This window comes from Nerophis lumbriciformis, linkage group LG02 (genome assembly GCF_033978685.3).
Source record: "Nerophis lumbriciformis linkage group LG02, RoL_Nlum_v2.1, whole genome shotgun sequence".
Taxonomy (NCBI): Eukaryota; Metazoa; Chordata; class Actinopteri; order Syngnathiformes; family Syngnathidae; genus Nerophis; species Nerophis lumbriciformis.
Genome location: NC_084549.2, coordinates 26,223,986 through 26,247,623, shown reverse-complemented (window position 1 = coordinate 26,247,623; position 23,638 = coordinate 26,223,986). Strand labels below are relative to the sequence as shown.

At 40.1% G+C, this 23,638-nt stretch overlaps 2 protein-coding genes across 4 annotated transcripts in view; both read left to right on the top strand.

Annotated features, from left to right (window-relative positions):
- Positions 1 to 4,497, top strand: part of mcu (mitochondrial calcium uniporter) — a 156,820-nt gene extending 152,323 nt beyond the window's left edge. For both annotated transcript variants that reach the window (XM_061959621.1, XM_061959612.1), the window contains exons 8-9: positions 331 to 447; positions 532 to 4,497. In XM_061959621.1, the coding sequence (XP_061815605.1) occupies positions 331 to 447; positions 532 to 612 (198 nt within the window). In that variant the 3' untranslated portion in view covers positions 613 to 4,497. The remainder of the gene's footprint in view (positions 1 to 330; positions 448 to 531) is intronic.
- Positions 4,498 to 9,783: 5,286 nt separating this feature from the next.
- The window catches only part of oit3 (oncoprotein induced transcript 3), a 42,094-nt gene continuing 28,239 nt past the window's right edge, over positions 9,784 to 23,638 (top strand). Inside the window, exons 1-2 of one of the 2 annotated variants that reach the window (XM_061959575.2) lie at positions 9,784 to 10,610; positions 23,415 to 23,498. In XM_061959575.2, the coding sequence (XP_061815559.1) occupies positions 10,526 to 10,610; positions 23,415 to 23,498 (169 nt within the window). In that variant the 5' untranslated portion in view covers positions 9,784 to 10,525. The remainder of the gene's footprint in view (positions 10,611 to 23,414; positions 23,499 to 23,638) is intronic. The other variant, XM_061959584.2, reaches the window with a different exon arrangement.

Sequence of the window (23,638 nt, the reverse complement as noted above, 5' to 3'; positions counted from 1 at the left end):
TAATTTGTTCAACCTTGGCCCGCGGCTTTGTTCAGTTTTACATTTTGGCCCACTCTGTATTTGAGTTTGACACCCCTGATCTACAAAGATACAAAGAATTGCTATTGCGACATCCAGTGGACACATTTAGAACAGCAGTTTCTTTCATTCAAAAATTTCCGGTTAATTTTTATACTTGGCAAAACATGGATAAAACCTGTCCGCGGGCCTGATCCGGCCCTTGGGCTGTACGTTTGACACCCCTGGTTTAACCCTTCACTCGTCATCCATAGAATTGTCACGTGACCTGCCAAAGAAGGCCTGCCAAGTAAATCTCTCTCTAACCCGCAGGAGTACTTGTATCCCGACGCCAGAGACCGCCAGTATCTGCTCTTCCTCCACAAGGGGGTGAAAAGGACACACTTTGACATTGAGAAGTACAACAAGCTGAAAGATGACATCTCTGAGGTACAATGGCCGGCAGCATGTCTCTGTCAAATAAATCTTGCATTTACAACACCTAATAGATCTCACTTCTTCCCCGTCCGTCAGGTGGAATTGGATCTGAAGCGTCTTAGGGACCCGCTTCAGCTTCAGCTCCCAGTTCAACAGCTCAATAGTGGAAAAGATTGATGGAAGGAGTAACTTCCCTCTCCTCCCAGCATCCTCTTTTTCTACCCTTCTCCAACCCCACCCGTCTCCCCTTTCCCTTGCCTTACACCCAAACTACACATCTGTCCCGCATCGCCCTCTTCGGAGTGGGACTTTTGCCCTCTTTTCTTTTCCCTGACTGAACCAACTGTTGGGAAATTGCAATCGAAAATCATAAGAGCTGAAAAAAAAATGACGAATAGCAACGCTACTCTCTGATTGGACAACCTGCAGTGAACCTGAGGGGCAAACAGGAAGTACTACCTTGACACTCCAGGAGAGAGCATATGCAAAGGGGACGCCATTGCTATGTGTGTGTGTGTGACCTGCAGGCGACACCCAACCTTTGTGAGTGTGAGTTAACACACACACATACACACACACACACACACACACACACACACACACACACACACACACACACACACACACACACACACACACACGTGTTGGGAGCATCTATCCCAAATATTAAAGTTTACAAACAAGTCTTGGCTCCCCCCCCCCTGGCTTTGGCTCAAAGAGGGCGTCATCTTCCTGTGGCTGAATGCTGCTGCCTCTCCACACTTTGGCCACGCCTCCTCTCCAGGCTGACGGACAGCCGTCCTTCCCCACGTGACCTTTTTTTGACAGGAGTCCGCCTCGCAGCCACATCTCCTCCTGCGGCAAGTATGAGAGATATTCTATCGACAACAACATCACTGTGTGTTCTTTTATTCCAAAAAAGAAAAATTGAAAAAAATATTTTGGCACTTTTTATTTTGAAAGCCATAGTATATTTGTTATGAAGTAAATATAAAGCTATATGTATACAATCAAATAAACCGACGACCAGAAGCTAGTTGTTTTCCAGTGGGGGGAGGAACATCATGTGAAGGATCCATCACCTTGTCATGTACTGTACATACATTCAATACATCATATTGAGTTCCACAATAACACATTTCTATTTGCCTGCATACAAATTAAGGGACATTTTTGTTCGGATTTTCTCTCAAAAAGGACTTTTCTCCCCCTGCTGTCGTTGTGCCGCAAGGCAGGCTAGACTGCATGCTGTGGTTGTACGCCCTCGGTAGAAATTGTGAGTGTTAGGAGCGTTTCGAGACATTTTCTACTCAATTGGACACTTCTTTGACTCGTATAGCTTGTAGTGTGAAGCAGTCACATCCCCTGATTGGTGAAAGGAGCCAAATGGTTATTATGTCTATTTAGGACACATTTTTCATGTTTTTTTGGGGGTTTTTTTCTGTAAGTGAGGGTTGATGGACCTCTCTCTGACTCTTTGGTCAATGCCTCTGCAAAATATGAAGGAGTATTAGGGCTGCACTGAAAAACAGAACAAAGTCATATTTCAACAACAACCAAGTAGTAACTTTGCTGGGAAAAAGTGTTCATAGAAAGAGGAAAGTCTTTTTTCCACATTTTATTTACATAAAAGTTGTTTAGGAAAAAAAGTAATAGTAAAATAGTCATGCTGTAAGGACAATAAAAATAATTTTGCAAGGGAAAAAAATCTAGGAAAAGTAGTAATTTTGTGTTAATAAATTGTTATAAGGGGGAAAGCATTTTTTCCACATTTTATTAATCAATACATTTACATTTTATGAACATAAGTTTTGAAGAAAAGGTGGCTTGAGGAAAAGACAAAGTTGTAATATTTCCAGAATAGTCATACTTTGAAGGACAACAAAAGTCATTCTGTAGGAAAACAAATATGAGGAAATAGTAATACGTTTGCATTAATAAATTGTTACATTGTAAGGAAGGAAGTATTTTTCCCCCATATTTTATGAACATAATATTTCAAATTTTACAAAAAAAAAAATAGTTTGAAGGGGGGGGGATTATATTTCAAGAATACTGTAAGAACAATTAAAGTCATTTTGCAAATAGTATGAGAAAAGGGTCGTAATTTTGCATTAATAAATTATGTTCTGAGGATAAAAGTTGTTTTCCCCCCACATTTAATGAAAATAACACAACAAAGGAAAAAAAGTTGTTTGAGGCAAAAAAAAAAGGTCATAATATTTCCAGAAAGTAATTTTGCCGGAATAAAATATGAGGAAAAAGTTGTAATTTTGTATACATGTGTACTTCATGAGGGAAAAAAAACGTATAGGGATACAATTTTATGGAAAAAGTGGTTTGAGGGGAAAAAAAAAAGTTGTAATACTTAAAAATAAATTAATCTTGTAGGGAAACAAAAGTAATTTTGCAGGAAATAAAACATATTAGGTACATGTAATAAGATTGCATTAATAAATTGTTAAAAAACAAAAAAAAGAAGTCGTAATATTTTGAGAATAAAGTCAGAAAAGTACTGTAATCTTGCTGTGAAAGATAATGTAAAAAATATTTAGAAATAGTAATTATTTTATGAAAATAGAACAATTTAAAATTTGGTCCTGATATGAAAAAAAAATGTTTTCTAGGACAAATATTCAGAAACGAAAGTTGTAATTTGTGAGAATGAAGGTAAGTTGCTAAATTTGTATTATTAAGGATCATACGACCCAAATTAACCATAAAACAATATTTTCATTATTACATGTCAGGTCTGTGGTGCGGAAATTTCGGCATTCCTTTAAATAACATTTTGTGGCAGGATTATACATTTATCCTCAAAAAAATATTTTTTCCCCACAATATTACATTCTTGTCACAATTGTACTTATTTCCTTTTTCTGTTACTTGTTTTTTCTTCTCAGTGTGTCCCTAATGCCCCTTTCCACAAAAAGGTCTAAACACACTATTCTGTGTGCGCGTGTGAGTGCATCACTTCCTGTGTGTGCGTTGGCTCCATCCTACTATTCGATCTTTGCCTTTAACAAGACTTCCTATTAGAGTGCATGTATTTCGGGATCTAATCAAGGTTAACCGTGCGGATCTTGCAGCAGGAATCGGTCTCATGCGTTCAGAGTGTGTGCGTGTGTTGTCTTTTGGGATGCTGGGGAAGAAGGATTTGAACTGTTGACAAGGAAGCAGTCAAAAGGTCATTATAGCCATGAGACCCTCATTAAGGACTGTTATATTTGGAGTCTATCTTTTTGCTACTTGTCAATAGTGATTAACATGTCTTCTACTATCATCCCAATGACAACCAACTTTTGTTGCTGACGTACAACAGAAACGTATCTTACACACACTCCCTGTGAATCACGCCGTCAATCATTTATATCCCTTTGCCCTCCCTTCATGTGTTTTAAACATCTAAATACATCAAATATAGACCTTTATTATAACGAGGGTGTTGCATGAATGTATGTTAACATGGGAAATAATGTAAAAAACAAACAAACAAGATTTATAGAAATTAAAAGACAAAAAGAGGCGATTTAAGGATGTTTGTTGTTACTGGGCAGTAGACAGGGCTGCGTGTTTTAAATAAAGACTCGAGCCAAACTTGATGCTCATTAACCATCCAGCTCGTCATCACCTCAACTTCTGTTCATTTTCTTCTCACTCTCACTCCGCTTCCATGCATTTCTGCTCCCGTGATTCCAATCCATCCTCAGTGCAGCAGTAAAGAGGCTCTTAAAGAGTCTCTGCTGACCTTACGCACTAACGTCCTGCTTCTGACCCAAAAGGAAAAAAGTCAGGTGCCCCGCGTTAGCTTTCTTGTTTTGAATGCGTGTTTTTTGAAAACCTGGTGTGCACTTATAATGAAATATGTTTAAAAGAGTGAAGCATATGTACGCCATACTTTTTTTTTTTTCTTCTTTTTTTTTTTTTTAAGTTTCTGTTGACATGATGCTGTAATATTGGCAACAACAAAAAAGAATGTGTAAAATCCTGTATCATTTATGAAATATGTATAAAAGAGAAATGTAATTCAATTATCAATAAAATCCTTATCCAGGTTTTGGAGCTCGTGGTCCGCCTTTGATTTTTGTCGAAGACCTTGACTGTTTTTAGCTGACTTTTTGCAGGAAATCCTGCTGCAAAAACACTATCAGGAATGTGGGATTATACGCCACAAGCAGGGGCGGCCTGAGGGGGTTTTTCCCCCGCCCCCATTCCCCAACACCGACCTCAACATATCATCCATCTTAAAAATAATTTATTTAAAAATGTTGTTAAAGGGGAACATTATCACAATTTCAGAAGGGTTAAAACCATTAAAAATTAGTTCCCAGTGGCTTATTTTATTTTTCGAAGTTTTTTTCAAAATTTTACCCATCACGCAATATCCCTAAAAAAAAGCTTCAAAGTGCCTGATTTTAACCATCGTTATATACACCCGTCCATTTTCCTGTGACGTCACACAGTGATGCCAATACAAACAAACATGGCGGATAGAACAGCAAGTTTATAGCGACATTACCTCGGATTCAGACTCGGATTTCAGCGGCTTAAGCGATTCAACAGATTACGCATGTATTGAAACGGATGGTTGTAGTGTGGAGGCAGGTAGCGAAAACGAAATTGAAGAAGAAACTGAAGCTATTGAGCCATATCGGTTTGAACCGTATGCAAGCGAAACCGACGAAAACGACACGAAAGCCAGCGACACGGGAGAAAGCAAGGACGAATTCGGTGATCGCCTTCTAACCAACGATTGGTATGTGTTTGTTTGGCATTAAAGGAAACTAACAACTATGAACTAGGTTTACAGCATATGAAATACATTTGGCAACAACATGCACTTTGAGAGTGCAGACAGCCCAGTTTTCATCAATTGATATATTCTGTAGACATACCCTCATCCGCTTTCTTTTACTGGGCATTTAGAGTTCGGAAATCGGTTAAAAAAATATATGGTCTTTTTTCTGCAACATCAAGGTATATATTGACGCTTACATAGGTCTGGTGATAATGTTCCCCTTTAATGCTGGTGAAGTGTATTACTGGTCTTGTCATCCTTGTCCGGACAAAAGTTGCTTTATTACAAGTGAGTGTCATTATACAGGTCTGCAGTACCCTGGAGGAGCCTAGGTCAAAAAATGGAGGACTCCTAACTTGGGGAAGCCAAACCAGGCCCGGCCCTAACCAATCTGGCGCCCTAGGCAAGATTTTAGGTGGCGCCCCCCCACATTTTTTTTTTACTTACAACTATACCTAATATATAAAGGGGTGGAAAAGTGACTATTACCTGCAGGGCAAACATTAGCTAACCAGAAGGCAATAACAATGTAAACAAAAAACACCTGCTTAAAAGATCTAATACAAATGTCCCTGAGGAATGTAAGGTGGGAGTACTGTAATTACCTAACGTTACATTATTATTTTCCATAACAATTTAGCCCCCTCCACAATATTAACCCGACGTTAAAACAGAACTCGCTATTTATTGATTAGCAATTGCCGAATCATGTAACATTAGCTTAATGCTAAAAAGCCAGGTTACTATCACATTCTGTAACAGACAAATAATTTCATGTAGGCTAACGTTACCTACCTGCTACCTCTGTCTTTTCTCGTTTCTCCTCTTCTTTTCTCTTTTTTCTTCCCTGGGCACCTGACAGTTTTGGCCGTTTTGACATCTTGTGCTGATTTTTTGATGTGGTGACGTCCAAAAAGAGTCATGATACGGGAAGGGAGGGGGCGCACCGTGCGGGGGGGGGGGGCGTAATGTTGTAACAAATAATATTTCTATTAAATAGGCTTTACTTTGCATTTTAATTAAAGTGGTATTATTTTTTGTATTTAGAAATAATAGTAACAACTTTTTTTTTCTTTTTTTTTTCTCTCCAACATTTGTGGCACTGGCGTGGCGCCCCCTGATGGACGGCGCCCTTAACATTTGCCTATACGGCCTATGCCACGGGCCGGCCCTGAGCCAAACCACCAGTCTTATATTCCTACCTTCTGTCTGTGTGTGTGCGCTGGGTCAGGAGAGCACATCCTGACCATAAAAGGAGATGTTCGTGTGTAAGTTTGTGTCTGGAAAACAACTGCTTTAAGTCATAACTTAAAAGTTGGCGTTGATCTAGACAGGTAGTCTCCTCTCAAGGATCACTTTTGCATTTCGAAGTCCCAATTAGGGCCTCTTTCCTATGAGAAGTGATCCAATCCGCCTGCTAATATCAAACTAAGGGGCCTTATCTATTTATGTGCTGGAACTGAAATACCATTGTTTACCTACACTTGGTGGTTTGCTTTCTCCAAGGCGAATATAAACATTCACCATATGTAGAACATAATATGAGTTAATTCATTCCCTTCACTGGCGATCTGAAGTCTGCATGTGCTTTTAGTCTAGTTGTCAGCGTGCTCGCCTCTCACACCGGCGACCTGATTTCACTAGGAAAAAAACAACACAGCCAAGAGAGAGAGAGAGTACACAATGGCTACTGTGATTGACAGCTATAAATCATTTTAATTTTGCCTGCCACCTCATTTAATTTGGCATGCTACATAATTGGAAAGTGGCCCGCCAAGTCATTTTATGTGGCCAGCCATATCTTTTTAAAGTGGCTCGCCAAATAATTGTATGTGGCCCCCCATGTCATTTATATCGCCTGCGAAAGGCTACAAATAAAAAAAACAACTTTCTGGCTAAATGTATTTGTTCTTTCAATGTTGACAGAAAAATGTGCATGCAATTGCTTATGTTCTACACTTGAGTATTATCTGATGTTCCAAATATTTTTTTTGTTATCAAAAATAAACACTGTTTGTCATCTTGACTTAGGATTTCAAAGCAAGTTGTTCATCAATCTGTAAAAAAGATATAAACATCAAAAACAGTCAATCAATCAATCAATCAAAGTTTATTTATATAGCCCTTAATCACAAATGTCTCAAAGGGCTGCACAAGCCACAGCAACATCCTCAGCTCTGATCCCACATTAGGGCAAGGAAAAACTCAACCCAATGGGATACAATGAGAAACCTTGGAGGGGACCGCATCCTGTCAGTAAGATAAGAGTTAAACCAAGACAAGGCTAAGTCTGACATATCAATACGTGTTTTGATACGCTCTAATAAAATATTATGATCGACGATATCGAAAGCATCGCTAAGATCAAGAAGCAGCAACAAGGATGACGCATCAGCATCCATAGTTAGTAATAGATCATTAGTCAAGTGTTCATTTAGCTGCTGTGCAACAATTTTTTCAAGGATTTTCGAGATAAAGGGAAGATGGAACTTGGAAATGGCTGGTAGTTTACCATGAGGTCAGGATCGAGGTTAGGTCTTTTGAGCAGAGGATGAGTAACCGCTTTTTTGAATGCGAGGGGAACAGTGCCAGAGGAAAGTGATAAGTGTATAATATTTAGCACTGATGGACCTAATAATACAAACAGCTCCTTGATAAGTTTCCCAGGAAGTGGGTCAAGTAAACATACCTTTGCGAACTGCGCAACAAGGCTATTATATGTTTATATTCATATACAGTCACAATCAAAAGTTTACATACACTTGTAAAGAACATAATGTCATGGCTGTATTGAGTCTCCAATAATTTCTACAACTCTTATTTTTTTGTGATAGAGTGATTGGAGCACATACTTGTTGGTCACAAAAAACATTCATGAAGTTTGGTTCTTTTATGAATTTATTATGGGTCTACTAAAAATGTTATCAAATCTGCTGGGTCAAAAGTATACATACAGCAATGTTAATATTTGGTTACATGTCCCTTGGCAAATTTCACTCCAATAAGGCACTTTTGGTAGCCATCTACAAGCTTCTGGCAGTTCTAGTTCTAAAAATTCAACTTTTAGTTGAATTTTTGACCACTCCTCTTGACAAAATGGGTGCAGTTCAGCTAAATTTGATGGTTTTCTGACATGGACTTGTTTCTTCAGCATTGTCCACACGTTTAAGTCAGGACTTTGGGAAGGTCATTCTAAAACCTTAATTCTAGCCTGATTTAGCCATCCCTTTACCATTTACCAGACAGCTACATTTTTGTTTCATCTGACCACAGAACTTTCCTCCAGAAGGTCATATCTTTGTCCATGTGATGTCACATGAAACAAAAATTGAGCTGTTTGGCCACAATACCCAGCAATATGTTTGGAGGAGAAAAGGTGAGGCCTTTAATCCCAGGAACCCCCTATCCCTGCTGTCAAGCATGGTGGTGGTAGTATTATGCTCTGGGCCTGTTTTGCTGTCAATGGAACTGTTGGGGTAATGAAAAAGGAGGATTACCTCCAAATTCTTCAGGACAACCTAAAATCATCAGCCCGGAGGTTGGGTCTTGGACGCAGTTGGGTGTTCCAACAGGACAATGACCCCAAACACACGTCAAAAGTGGTAAATAAATGGCTAAATTAGGCTAGAAGCATTTAAGTCCCATCTTAAAACTCATTTGTATACTCTAGCTTTTAAATAGACCCCCTTTTTCGACCAGTTGATCTGCTGTTTCTTTTCCTTTCTCCTCTGCTCCCCATATCCTTTGTGGAGGAGGAGACACAGGTCCGGTGGCCATGGATGAAGTGCTGGCTGTCCAGAGTCGGGACCCGGGGTGGACCGCTCGCCTGTGTATCGGTTGGGAACATCTCTGCGCTGCTGACCCGTCTCCGCTCGGGATGGTTTTCTGCTGACCCCACTATGGACTGGACTCTTACTATTATGTTGGATCCACTATGGACTGGACTCTCACAATATTATGTCAGACCCACTTGACATCCATTGCATTCGGTCTCCCCTAGAGAGGGGGGCGGGTTACCCACATATGCGGTCCTCTCCAAGGTTTCTCATAGTCATTCACATCGACGTCCCACTGGGGTGAGTTTTTCCTTGCCCTTATGTGGGCTCTGTACCGAGGATGTCGTTGTGGCTTGTGCAGCCCTTTGAGACACTTGTGATTTAGGGCTATATAAATAAACATTGATTGATTGATTGATGAATTAAGGTATTAGAATGGCCTTCCCAAAGTCCTGACTTAAATGTGTGGACAATGCTGAAGAAACAAGTCCATGTCAGAAAACCAACAAATTGAGCTGAACTGCACCAATTTTGTCAAGAGGAGTGGTCAAAAATTCAACCAGAAGCTTGTGGATGGCTACCAAAAGTGCCTTATTGCAGTGAAACTTGCCAAGGGACATGTAACCAAATATTAACATTGCTGTATGTATACTTTTGACCCAGCAGATTTGGTCACATTTTCAGTAGACCCATAATAAATTCATAAAAGAACCAAACTTCATGAATGTTTTTTGTGACCAACAAGTATGTGCTCCAATCACTCTATCACAAAAAAATAAGAGTTGTAGAAATTATTGGAAATTCAAGACAGCCATGACATTATGTTCTCTACAAGTGTATGTAAACTTTTGATCGCGACTGTATATTCACTGGCCCTCTAAAGGCAGCCCCAATTGCGATGTGGCCCCCACTAAAAGTAAGTTTGACACCCTGCTTTCAATATGGCTGGAATTCCTAAATGATGAATGCTTTGTTTGCCATGGAAGTCATTTTAAAGGCAATATTTTTGATGCAAATCTTGCATTGTCTCAACATTTGCAGCAGTGTAGTTTATGTGTACAGTGCTGCCCGAGCCAGGAAATCAATCATTGTCTTATTTGCAGGAGTAGTCACAAAAAAAAAAAAAAAAAAAAAAAAAAAAGTGGCATTTTCCACCTCATTTCCCTTAAACAGCCTCTTGGATTAATGTCTTCATTGATTTAATTACATAAAGGAGAGACTCGGGTTAGCTCCAGTTTGTGGTTTCTTCTTAATGACTAAGAATGATCAGTAATGGACAGTAAACGCTGCACAATCTTCACTAGCAGGCAAAGTGCCGCACAATGACTGTGACCTTTTGTGCAGCGAAGGGAAGAGTTTGAAGGATGTTCCGTGTGAAACAATTGGAGGATGATTCAGCCAACAGGAGGTCAAGGTGAGACATGACAGTGTCACACAAACAGATAGGAGGTTCCTATTAAAAACAGACTCCCCCTAAGGATAAACAAAAAGGCACTATTAGATTCTGACCCGCCATATGATTTTGCACGATCATCTTCTCAACATGATACTTTTTGTGGTTACTATTCTGCTGCAAGAGGCTTTTCAGGTCACAGCTGCCAGTGAGTATGAAAATGATTAAGTTGTGTAATAGAGTACAACTACTGCATATAGGAGTATGATACAGGGAATGTGTATTTTAATCTGTGATTGAGGATTTGATTAAGAAATTGATGGTGTGCGTTCGTGCATAAAGCAGGGGTGTCAACCGTACAGCCCGAGGGCCGGATCAGGCCCGCAAACAGGTTTTATCCGGCCCGCGGGATGAGTTTGCTCAGTGTGAAAATTATGCTGAAATTTTTGAATGAAAGAAACTGCTGTTTTAAATGTGTCCACTGGATGTCGCAATAGCAATTCTTTGTATCTGTGTAGATGATGCTACATATGTACAAAACAAACCACATGATGTTCTTTCTTCTTTGTGGTTTATTTGAAATAGGGATGGATACAGAAACATAGATATCTGAAACAGTCATCCAATGTATGCATCATAGTGTTTGTGAAGTGAAGTGAAGTGAATTACATTTATATAGCGCTTTTTCTCAAGTGACTCAAAGCGCTTTACATAGTGAAACCCAATATCTAAGTTACATTTAAACCAGTGTGGGTGGCACTGGGAGCAGTAGCCAAATCTAATTTACAACACTTGTCCCCAACAACAACAACAACAACAACACAGATCTAACATCATTAAAATAGGAAAATAAAAAGAATGAGGCAAAGAGGAGTCGATAATAATAATAATAATAGTAAAAATACAGACAAAGTGCAAACTAGATAAAAGCTAATAATAATAATAATAATAATAATAATGTTAGTACATCTGTCGAGGAAAATGATCAAACTACATAAATAACATACTGTAATTTGATTTTGATATATATTTTTTATCCTGATAGATTGAAAATCAACACCAATTAGTTGACTGATGAACATTATCACATAATGTATTCAGAAAAAAATAAATAACGACAAATAAAGTATATATACTATTAACCGCAACAGTTAATTGTAAAAAAGAACACAACAACATTATGATTTGTACAATTTCAGAATGTGCTTGTTCTATTTTTAAACAAAGAAAAACAATCTGAAGTTGTCTTTGTTTTTAAGTTATTTTAAGTGCCGTGATTTTACCAGTCCGGCCCACTTGGGAGTAGATTTTTCTCCATGTGGCCCCCCATCTAAAATGAGTTTGACACCCCTGGCATAAAGTGTATAACATGTCACATTTTAGGTGATTAAAGGAGCTGACCCAGCATCTATAATGGTACATATTATCTGTTTTTGATCTAGTGTAATTATTCATTATTAAAGAGGAAGTGCACTTTTTGGGGAATTTTGCCTTTCGATCACAATCAATATGAAAAACATGATGACAGATATATTTTCGTTTTCATGAATTCTAACTTGTAAAGAAATGTAAATAAAAGTCTGCTTACAGTACAGCCAATGGGAGGTCCTCTATTCCACCCATAAAACCCAATAAATAACCATTCAAAAAGCGCCAACGATACTCCACTTACATTTCGTGACTTGAATAATAACTAAGTATTACGGTAGTGATATTGTTATTATAAGCGCTAACGCAGGCAAACTATTTATAGCAGCGCAGTGATCACAATTTCCAAGTCCACAGTTTCTAAAAACAATTTTAAATGTGGACTCATCAGACCACAGAACACTTTTCCACTTTGCATCAGTCCGTCTTAGATGAGCTCGGGCCCAGCGAAGCAGGCGGCGTTTCTGGGTGTTGTTGAGAAATGGCTTTCGCTTTGCATAGTACAGTTTGTAGCGACCAACTGAAGTTACTGACACTGGTTTTCTGAAGTGTTCCTGAGCCCATGTGATGATATCCTTTACACACTGATGTCGCTTTTTGATGCAGTACCGCCTGAGGGATCGAAGGTCCGTAATATCATCGCTTACGTGCGTGCATGTGTCCCTATGTTTACATCGAGTGGTCTGCTGCTGTCTCGTTTCCTTGCTTGTGGAAGTTTATTGTAGATCATAATTAATGCCTCTCACCTGGATAGTAGAAAAACGAGGACATACTCCGACAAGTTGATACACTTTGAGAGCCAATTTAGACCTGGTAGTGGCAAGAACGACACAAAAAGTCGCTTGGTTTAACATCCCTTTTCTTTGCGAGGATTGTGAGTCTTTCTTTATCTAAATGGGAATATATGAACACCTAACAGACGGCATCCTAATGACAGCAGACATTGTACAGTAAGTGATGTTTTATCATGTTTGCTGGAAAAAGCGAACGTCGTGATACGTTTTTTTTCTATTAATGCGCCGCGTATGCTTAAAATAGTCAAAATACGTAAATATTAAATGTTATTATAATTGTGCTCTTTATTACGTTACATATACTTACATCATGTATATAAAACCTTAATGGAGGTGTTTGAATGTTTTAAGGACTTTTTAGGCAGAATAGAGCAACTCCTATAGGCTCCATTGCAAGCGGACTTTTGATCGCATTTATTTACAATTTAGAATGCCTAAAAATATTAAAAAACATATATAGTCATGTCTAACATAAGGATTGTGAATTATAAGGCAACATTCCCAAAAAATTGCAGTTATATTATTATTACATTATTAAATATTAGCATTATTATTTTGAATGTTTTTTTAACTTACCATCATTATAGGAAACTATTATTGTTATTAAGATACAGTGTATCATCTTATTTTTATTCTGAGTAAAAGTAGTATTGATGATGCTATTTATTATCATTATTACTTATATTTAAAAGGGAAATTGCACTTTTTTGCATCCTAACATATAAAAGGTGGCTAGCAATGCAGCTAATGGAAGCAATCAATTCTACCTCTAAATAACTTTAAAAATGCATTTAAAAAACCCATCAACAATACTTCATTTACGTTCCGTAACCTGTATTATAACCAAGCTGTAGCAACATTGTCATTGTAAGAGCGAACACTGAGGAACTATTCGTATAGCGTAGTAACATATCGGCATTGTACCATGTTAACCGTAAAAGCTAACGAGAGATAAGCTGCAACCTGCAATGTTTTTTTCCTGTTTATTTGGGTAAGTGATCCATTTATGTCGAAATAGCCTGGCTTCAAATTCCACATTTTGTAGCTTTTAGCCGCTTTCACCTCACTCTCTCGGCTTCTTTCATGCTCGCTTCTAGAAGCAGTAGTTCGTCCTCAATATATTCAGCTTCAAAAAGATAAAGTTGTGAACCCCCATTTTCCCAAAAATAGTCGTCTTCGTTGTTTGTTACCAAGTCTGCCATGTTTAAAACACACACTTGTTTGTTTCCGGAAGTAGGAACTCATATGTTGCCAGAAGTCAGACATATGCTGCTACAAAAACAGGAATAAATGCGCAGAGGAATTAGTTCCGGCAATGAATAAAATGATAAAAATACGATAAATATTCATTGTTATGAACGTGTCTGTTACTACATCACATATAGACTTGCAGCGTGTATATAAAATGTTGATGGAGAGTTTTGAGGTTGTTTTAGAGGGCTTTTAAGGTTACAATAGTGACTCCCACAAGCCGCACCTTTCAAGCGTTTTTTTTAATCATCTTTAAAATTAAAATTAAAATAGACATGTGTTCTGGTCTCTCATTGTGAACAATATGCAAAATTCCAAAATAAGTGCAGTTCCACTTTAATACTATCAATATTATTGTTGTTGCAATTATTGTGAATTTTGTTGAAACTTAGTTCCCAATATTATTACTATTATCCATTCATTTTCTACCGCTTGTTCCTTTCGATATGTATATATGTATATATATATATATATATATATATATATATATGTATATATATATATATATATATATATATATATATATATATATATACAGTATATATTTTTTGCAATTCTCTTCAGCCCTTTGTTGTTCTACTGGGTCGTCACATCATGTCTCAGCTACCTCCCGCAGCGTGGAGACACAACACTTTTCCCAATATGTGAGCTGTTCAAGGATGGCTGCCATCTGTGCACTTCCAATGATGTCAGGAAGCTCTAATTTCCTCTGCCATGTCTTAGCATTCTTCAAAAATGGTTCCAAGTGCACCAATCACGATTGGAATCACGAGCACTTTTGATGCTCTGTGGATTATTTTGACTTCGAATGCCAGATCCTGATATCACTCCGCCAACTATTATTATTATTATTATTATTATTATTAATTTTATTGATTTTATTATCATCATTATTATTATTCTCATTCTTAATATTATTCTTATTCCCGTTCTTATAATTCTTCTTGTAAATATTCTTAAAATTATTCTTAGATGTTAAAAGTGTAGCTTAACCCAGCAGGCACAAGACATTGATGCAAAGTTGATTATACATACGTGTCCTTTAAAAATGACTTTGAAATATTGCAAAATAGTTGTATTTGTAAATTGAGACAACGTTGACGTCTAGCGTTGGATCCATGTTGTTGGTTGGGAAATGACCAAATTTCAATGGTTAAATCAACGTCACAACCTGACTTTGAATAAACATTGTCAAAAAGCATGTTGTTTCCACCTTGTATTTGTGTTGTAGAATATTGGTTGGAAAATGACCAAAATGCAATGGTTAAATCAACGTCAGAACCCAACATTGATTAAACGTCGTCAAAATGTTGTTTCAGCGTTATGTTTGAGTTGCTCAACGTCAGGATCTAATTCAACAAATTGACAACATTGTTTAATGTATTGGGAGCCAGATCATAATTATTATTTATTATTTTTTATTATTTTGAATGTATTACAAGATCCCAATATTAATATTAGGGGTGTGAATCTTTAGGCACGATTTAATCCAATTCTGATTCCAGGGGTGACCATTTAATTCAGAATTGATTTTCGACTCAACACGATACTCAATTCGAAACCAATTCTTGCAATGTATTATTTGGTCCAATTATTATAATGAAACTTTTTCAAAAGAGGTTACATGTTTGAAAATGTCCTTTTGGTGGCATGTAGTTTGGCTAAAATCATATTTTTAAATACTGATTATTGTAAAAAATAAAATAGAAATAAATAAATAAAACATTTTCAATCGATTTAGAAGTGAAGTGAATTATATTTATACAGCGCTTTTCTCTAGTGACTCAAAGCGCTTTTTACATAGTGAAACCAAATATCTAAGTTACATTTAAACCAGTGTGCGTGGCACTGGGAGCAGGTGGGTAAAGTGTCTTGCCCAAGGACACAATGGCAGTGACTAGGATGGCGGAAGCGGGGATCGAACCTGGAACCCTCAAGTTGCTGGCATGGCCACTCTATCAACCGAGCTATACCGCCCCTTAGAATCGGAATGAATTACAATCACTATTCGGGTGTGAATTGATTTTTGTGCACCCCTAATTATTATTTTAATGGTTATTGTGATGGGCAGCGTGGTGGAAGAGGGGTTAGTGCGTCTGCCTCACAAAACGAAGGTCCTGAGTAGTCGTGAGTTCAATCCCGGCCTCGGGATCTTTCTGTGTGGAGTTTGCATGTTCTCCCCGTGACTGCGTGGGTTCCCTCCGGGTACTCCGGCTTCCTCCCACCTCCAAAGACATGCACCTGGGGATAGGTTGATTGGCAACACTAAATTGGCCCTAGTGTGTGAATGTGAGTGTGAATGTTGTCTGTCTATCTGTGTTGGCCCTGCGATGAGATGGCGACTTGTCCAGGGTGTACATCGCCTTCCGCCCGATTGTAGCTGAGATAGGCTCCAGCGTCCCCGCGACCCCGAAGGGAATAAGCGGTAGAAAAAGGATGGATGGATGGATGGATGGTTATTGTGATTTTATTGTTGTTGTTGTTACCGTATTTTTCGGTCTATAAGTCACAGTTTTTTTCATAGTTTGGCCGGGCTCCAGTGCGACTTATATATGTTTTTTTCCTTCTTTATTATGTGTGACAGTTTGACCCCACACTGTCACTGTTTGACCTTTGGACTTCCTCACAAACCGTGCACATTTGTTGGGAAGCTCAACATGGACACACAAACATTCAATCTTGTTAGCCAGTGAAAAGCATGTGCTCAACAAACAAATTGCTACCTGTCACTCACCATGGCTCTGAACAATTGACCAAAAGAGTCAGGGTGGGGTTGAGGGCTTTATATAGGTGACCACACCTGCATTCACTAATTAGGCCAAATTTGGGTCGAACCATGATCTTCAAATGCTGGGTGTTACAGAAGGACACTGGACATTTAAAAGTTGTGTTGTCTAAGCCTGAATATACTGTGTACAAAAATGACTGCTCTACACATGCAAAAGTACCATGTGAATACTTTTTAGACATGTGATGGTTATTTATGGTGAAATTTACAAAATAACTGTTTTCTTAATTTCCCCTGTCAAATTGGTCCCAGCTAGTGGGCGGGGCTATTTAAGTTGGAAAATGCCGTTTTTCTGACAGTCTGCTGTCGGTCACTGCCAGAGGAGGATCTCTGTCCTGAGCAGGAGTTTCGGTCTCCATGCATCAAACATCTACTGAGATTGTGGGTGCTTTGTTTTTTCTGTCGTTGTTCACCTTTTAACACTTTTTTGGATTTCAATAAATGTTTGTAAACTGTTACCAACTGCGTGCCTTGCCATCCTTGATTTAAAAGTCTGGTTTGCAAAGGTTACATTACCTTCACCCGAGCCTGGGTGTGACATATGGTGGCAGTGGTGGGATGGCAAGCCGCAGAGTTTACAACAAACCTGGCAGAGGGCAGGCCAGAACTGGTTTGAGATCCCAAGTGTCGGAGGTGCCAACGACAGAGGAGACTGATGAGATGGCTGGTCGAGGGGCCACGGCGATGAGGCTGGACCGGACGACTATGGCTGAGGAGCGTGAAGTTGGATGGAACACCGAGGAGTCCGAAGAAGACGTCAAAGGTTTTGAGAACTCTGGGGCTGGGCGTAAGCAGCATAGGAAGGGGTCTGGGAAGGCTAGGTGGTCTGCTGAGCCACCAAGGACTGAAAGAGTGTTAAGTGAACCTACCCTGGTTAATATGTTCCAAGACTTTTTGATTGGACAGCAGCGTAGGGAAGCTGTCCTAGTTCGTGAACTCCAGGAGTTAAAAACTGTCTGTACAAGGCCTAGCCTAGATCACTCACTCACTAACCAAAATGCTAACCGTACTCCTGACAATAGTTGTTGTGAGCAGTCGCCCAAACCCAAACCCAGAACTCGCTCACATCCAAATCTTAGTCCTCAAGCGTCGCCGTCCAGAGATTCCTCGCCACCTGACCATCATTTCCGACAAGGCCCAAAGATGTTCCCTTTCCAGCAGGGTGAGGACATCGAAAACTTTCTTGTCCGTTTCGAGCGCATTGCTCGCACCTGGGGCTGGCCTCAGTCTGACTGGGCCTGCCGACTTGTTCCACTCTTGACCGGTAAAGCTCTGGATGCCTATTCTGCGATGGACGAAGATGCTTCCAACACTGACCTTAAAGAAGCCCTCCTTGCTAAGTTTGATATCTCTCCTGAGACTTATAGGCTCCAGTTCCGGTCAACCTACATTCCCCCTGGTGAATCTCCCAAGGATGCTTACAACAGACTCAAAGGTCTCTACAGAAGATGGATCAAGCCAGAGCAGCGTTCCAAAGAAAACATTGCAGAGCTTTTAATTCTGGAGCAAATGCTTCGCATGCTGCCCAACGAAATGAAGACTTGGGTCAAGGAACACGAGCCAGAAGACGGACTTACTGCTGCTAAACTTGCAGGCCAGTACTTGAATGCTCGTAAAGGACTCCGAATGCCAAGGCAGCAGAACAACCGTGTAGCAGCTCAAGATGCAGCCAACCTGTCACACCAAAGAGGTGTGCAGAAAGCAGGTGGTTACAGCACCTCAGGGGACAACAGACTTCTCCCGAGACAGAGTCCAGTGAAGGATCTCATCTGCTACCACTGCCAACAGCCAGGGCATCGAGCCCCAGTCTGCCCCTTGAAACAGAAGACCTGGTATGACCAAAAAGCACGTCACAGGGTGCTACAGCCAGGTCAAAAGGTCATGCTGTCGCTTCCAACCTCGCGTCATAAACTGCTGGCCCAATGGAAAGGTCCTTACTCCGTGGTCAGACAAGCTGGTCCAGTCACTTATGAGATCTCACATCCAGAGAAAGGAAAGGCATCCCAAGTGTACCACATCAACCTTCTGAAGGAATGGAAGTAGAAGAAATCCTCTGTGGAAGGAAAGGATGTCCAGGCCAGTCAAGTACCTACTCAAAGCAAGGAGTTGCAAGAGGAAAAGGTGATGCTGGCACGGGAAGTGAAAATGGAGGATGATGTGGAGGAGACAGATCTGTCCATGCTCACTACACCACAGAAACCTGATGTAAGTCACTTGTCTGCACAATCTGCCCTTAAATTATTGCAAGTGTGTGAAGAATTCCCAGTATTGTTCAGTGGAAAGCCAGGAAGAACTCCACTAATTGAACATGTCATTCATTTAAAAAAACCCAACACCTATCCGTCAGCGCCCCTACAGAGTGCCTGAGCGGCTGGTGGAGCCCCTCAACCATGAAATCCAAACCATGCTGGATCTAGGAGTGATTGAACCCTCAAACAGTGAGTGGTGTAACCCCATAGTCCTCGTTCCTAAAAAAAACAACACAATAAGAGTATGTAATGACCTACGCAAAGTGAACGGCGTTTCTAAATTCGATGCTTATCCCATGCCACGTATTGATGAACTTCTTGAGAAGCTCGGCAAAGCTGTGTTCATCACCACCCTTGACCTGTGTAAGGGATACTGGCAAGTCCCTTTAGAGAAGGAGTCAAGGGAGTACACTGCCTTCCGTGGACCAAAGGGTCTCTATCATTACACGGTTATGCCGTTCGGACTCCATGGAGCCCCCGCAACATTTCAGCGGCTAATGGATTACGTTCTGCAGGGGTGTGGCCAGTTCTCTGCTGCCTATCTCGATGATGTGGTGGTTTTCAGCACTTCCTGGAAAGACCACCTCTCTCATCTGCGTCAAGTCCTGCTCCGGATCCGTTCTGCCGGGCTCACTCTTAACACCCAGAAATGTGAGTGGGCCAAAACTGAGGTGTGTTACCTAGGTTACCATCTTGGCAACGGGCAGATACGTCCTCAGGTGGACAAGGTGAAGGCTATCCAAGACAGTCCTAGACCCCGGACAAAGAAGCAGGTCCGGTCATTCTTGGGACTTTCTGGGTGGTACAGAAGATTTGTTCCCCACTTCTCTACCATCACAGCTCCTCTTGTCAAGCTGACAACCAAAGCATCCTCTAATCCAGTCAAATGGACAGAAAAATGTGAAACTGCCTTCATGAATGTCAAAACTATTCTATGCTCTTCCCCGGTCTTACAAATTCCTGACTTCAACCAGCGATTCCTTGTTCAAGTTGATGCCTCCAGTGTGGGCCTTGGAGCCGTTCTAGCCCAAGGAAAGGAGGGCGAGGAACAACCGCTTCTATATCTGAGCCGTAAACTGCATCCCAGAGAAACTAGGTACTCTGCCATCGAAAAGGAATGTCTTGCCATCAAGTGGGCATTGGACAGCCTACGTTATTACCTTCTGGGACGGACCTTTGATCTGGAAACGGACCACCGGGCATTGAGCTGGATCAACTCCATGAGGGATAAGAACTCCCGTGTCACCAGATGGTACTTGGCGTTACAGCCCTATTGTTTCAACGTTACACATCGAGCTGGCAAAAGTAACTTGCTAGCTGATTACCTGTCTCGTCTCCCTGGACTTGCTGTCGCTGGAGAGGAGGGAGGTAATGTGACAGTTTGACCCCACACTGTCACTGTTTGACCTTTGGACTTCCTCACAAACCGTGCACATTTGTTGGGAAGCTCAACATGGACACACAAACATTCAATCTTGTTAGCCAGTGAAAAGCATGTGCTCAACAAACAAATTGCTACCTGTCACTCACCATGGCTCTGAACAATTGACCAAAAGAGTCAGGGTGGGGTTGAGGGCTTTATATAGGTGACCACACCTGCATTCACTAATTAGGCCAAATTTGGGTCGAACCATGATCTTCAAATGCTGGGTGTTACAGAAGGACACTGGACATTTAAAAGTTGTGTTGTCTAAGCCTGAATATACTGTGTACAAAAATGACTGCTCTACACATGCAAAAGTACCATGTGAATACTTTTTAGACATGTGATGGTTATTTATGGTGAAATTTACAAAATAACTGTTTTCTTAATTTCCCCTGTCAAATTGGTCCCAGCTAGTGGGCGGGGCTAAGGGCTATTTAAGTTGGAAAATGCCGTTTTTCTGACAGTCTGCTGTCGGTCACTGCCAGAGGAGGATCTCTGTCCTGAGCAGGAGTTTCGGTCTCCATGCATCAAACATCTACTGAGATTGTGGGTGCTTTGTTTTTTCTGTCGTTGTTCACCTTTTGACACTTTTTGGGATTTCAATAAATGTTTGTAAACTGTTACCAACTGTTTGCCTTGCCATCCTTGATTTAAAAGTCTGGTTTGCAAAGGTTACATTACCTTCACCCGAGCCTGGGTGTGACATTATGCATTTTCGGCAGGTGCGACTTATACTCCGGTGCTACTTATACTCCGAAAAATACGGTAGTAGTAGTAAAAGTATTGTTATTATAAGTAGAAGTAAATAAATGATAAATGGGTTGTACTTGTATAGCGCTTTTCTACCTTCAAGGTACTCAAAGCGCTTTGACACTACTTCCACATTTACACATTCACACACTGATGGAGGGAGCTGCCATGCAAGGCGCTAACCAGCACCCATCAGGAGCAAGGGTGAAGTGTCTTGCTCAGGACACAACGGACATGACGAGGTTGGTACTAGGTGGGGATTGAACCAGGGGCCCTCGGGTTGCGCACGGCCACTCTTCCACTGCGCCACGCCGTCCCTGTAAGTAGTATTATTAATATATGTTAAAGAGCTATTTCTATGGTACTGCTCTTTAGGCATAGTTAAATAAGCCAGATCATTATCATTTTAGAATTATGATGAATTACATTTTAAGTTCCTATTGTTATTATTATTAGTAGTAAAGTATTATTGTTGTTGTTGTCATTATTATTATTATATTATTATTATTATTATTATTATTATTACTATTATTATCATTATTATTATTGGTAGTAGTAGTAATAATAATAATAATGGTACTATATTACTATATATGTTAAACAGCTGTTTCTGGTTTAACATATTCCCACTCTGGTCAAGCTAATAAGCCAATTGTCCAAATAATTGAAATTCTACACCACAGCAAACTACAATGATTTTTAATATTAATTGTATCATAATTAGGACTACAATTGTTGAATGAATTTTTCTCTGACATCTTTTTTTTTCCATCATCGCTTTTTGTTCTCTAATGTAATCAGCGTATAAATGAGACAAAAGAGCTGTCTAAAACTTTTAATCGTGTAATAATAAATATTGCTGTAATTCTGGAAGGTGTTGTGCAAACTGCAAATTCCTCATGTATTCCTGTGATTTTCTGTTATTATCTCTGACAAACTTTTATGATGTGCATCCACTCAACTTAAAGCAGAGCCAGCAGCCACGATATTAAAATAGTTGCTCTCACTTATGATCATCATCCCAGCACTCCTGCTTGTCTTCCTACTGCCCTTAATTACAGTGTAGAAGAAGAGATTGGCCACCAGGTGCTCATCATGTTCATTATGTCTTGATTCTGCACAACTGACTGCTGTGGTTATAACGATGTTCCTCCAGAGCTGCATTCAACACACACTGTGATGTATATCATCATCCTTAGCATCATTAGCATCATCAGCAGCACTCCTGTTGGTTGTTTTATAGACTCCTATCATTATGCAATATGCAGTGTGCAGGATGTTGTCATCCCTCTGTCTCTCTCTTCAATCGACTGTGTGAGGCAGATGGCGGCTCCCCCACTGAGTCTTAGTTGTCTTCAAGGTTTGTTCATGTTAGGAAAAGAAGACCTTGCGATAACTTCTGTTGTCATTTAGAATTCCTTGTTAATAAAGTGTGTAGAAAAGTAAACATGATGTTAAAAATATTATAATGATAGGAATAATGTGACCTATGACCCATGGGCATTTTTTGTGGTTCTTATATATCATAGCTATTCATAAAAAAATAAAAAAATAAAACATTTAAAAAAATTAACAATAGTGTCACAGTGGCTAACACTTCCTTCACATCTCATAAGCTTGACAACACATTGTGTCCAATATTTTCATTTAATAGTTAAAACTAAAACATTTTGATGTATTTTTGAGCGCCGTGTGTAATGTTCTGTATTTGCAACGAAACATCAACGTTTTGGCGTTGCTTGCTCACGTGTACTTGCTAGCGTCGTTTATTGAACGTCAACTTTTGCAGTCCACACGTATCTCTTATGTGTGACTGCCATCTACTGGCCAAACTTATCATTACACTCTGTACCAAATAAAATTGCTTTGAGGTCGGTAAGCACAACCAGAATTAATACATACATTAGGCCATACTTGCCAACCCTCCCGGATTTTCCGGGAGACTCCCGAAATTCAGCGCCTCTCCCGAAAATCTCCCGGGACAAATTTCCTCCCGAAAATGTCCCGAAATTCAGGCGGAGCTGGAGGCCACGCCCCCTCCAGCTCCATGCGGACCTGAGTCCGCTTTCCCACGATAAAAACAGTGTGCCTGCCCAATCACATTATAACTGTAGAATGATGGAGGGCGAGTTCTTGGTTTCTTATGTGGGTTTATTGTTAGGCAGTTTCATTAACGTCCTCCCAGCGCGGCAACAACACACAACAACAGCAGTCACGTTTTTTGTCTACCGTAAAGCAGTTCGTCTGCCGTAAACAGCAATGTTGTGACACTCTTAAACAAGACAATACTGCCATCTATAACATCAATAACATATACGTCTTTTAGAGAGTGCAGTGCACAACTGCGCACACAACAAGGAGACGAAGCAGAAGAATGAGGAAGATACAGCCATGGCGACGCCGACGACGAGTAAGATGAAGAAATACGCTTTGTTGCACCTTTCCTGCCTGAGTCCGGCGATTAGTTGCAAATCTTTCTTTATTGATTGCTTGCACACAGCCAATCCAACACAAAACAAACTAGTCCCCGCCCGCACTCACGCTACCGCT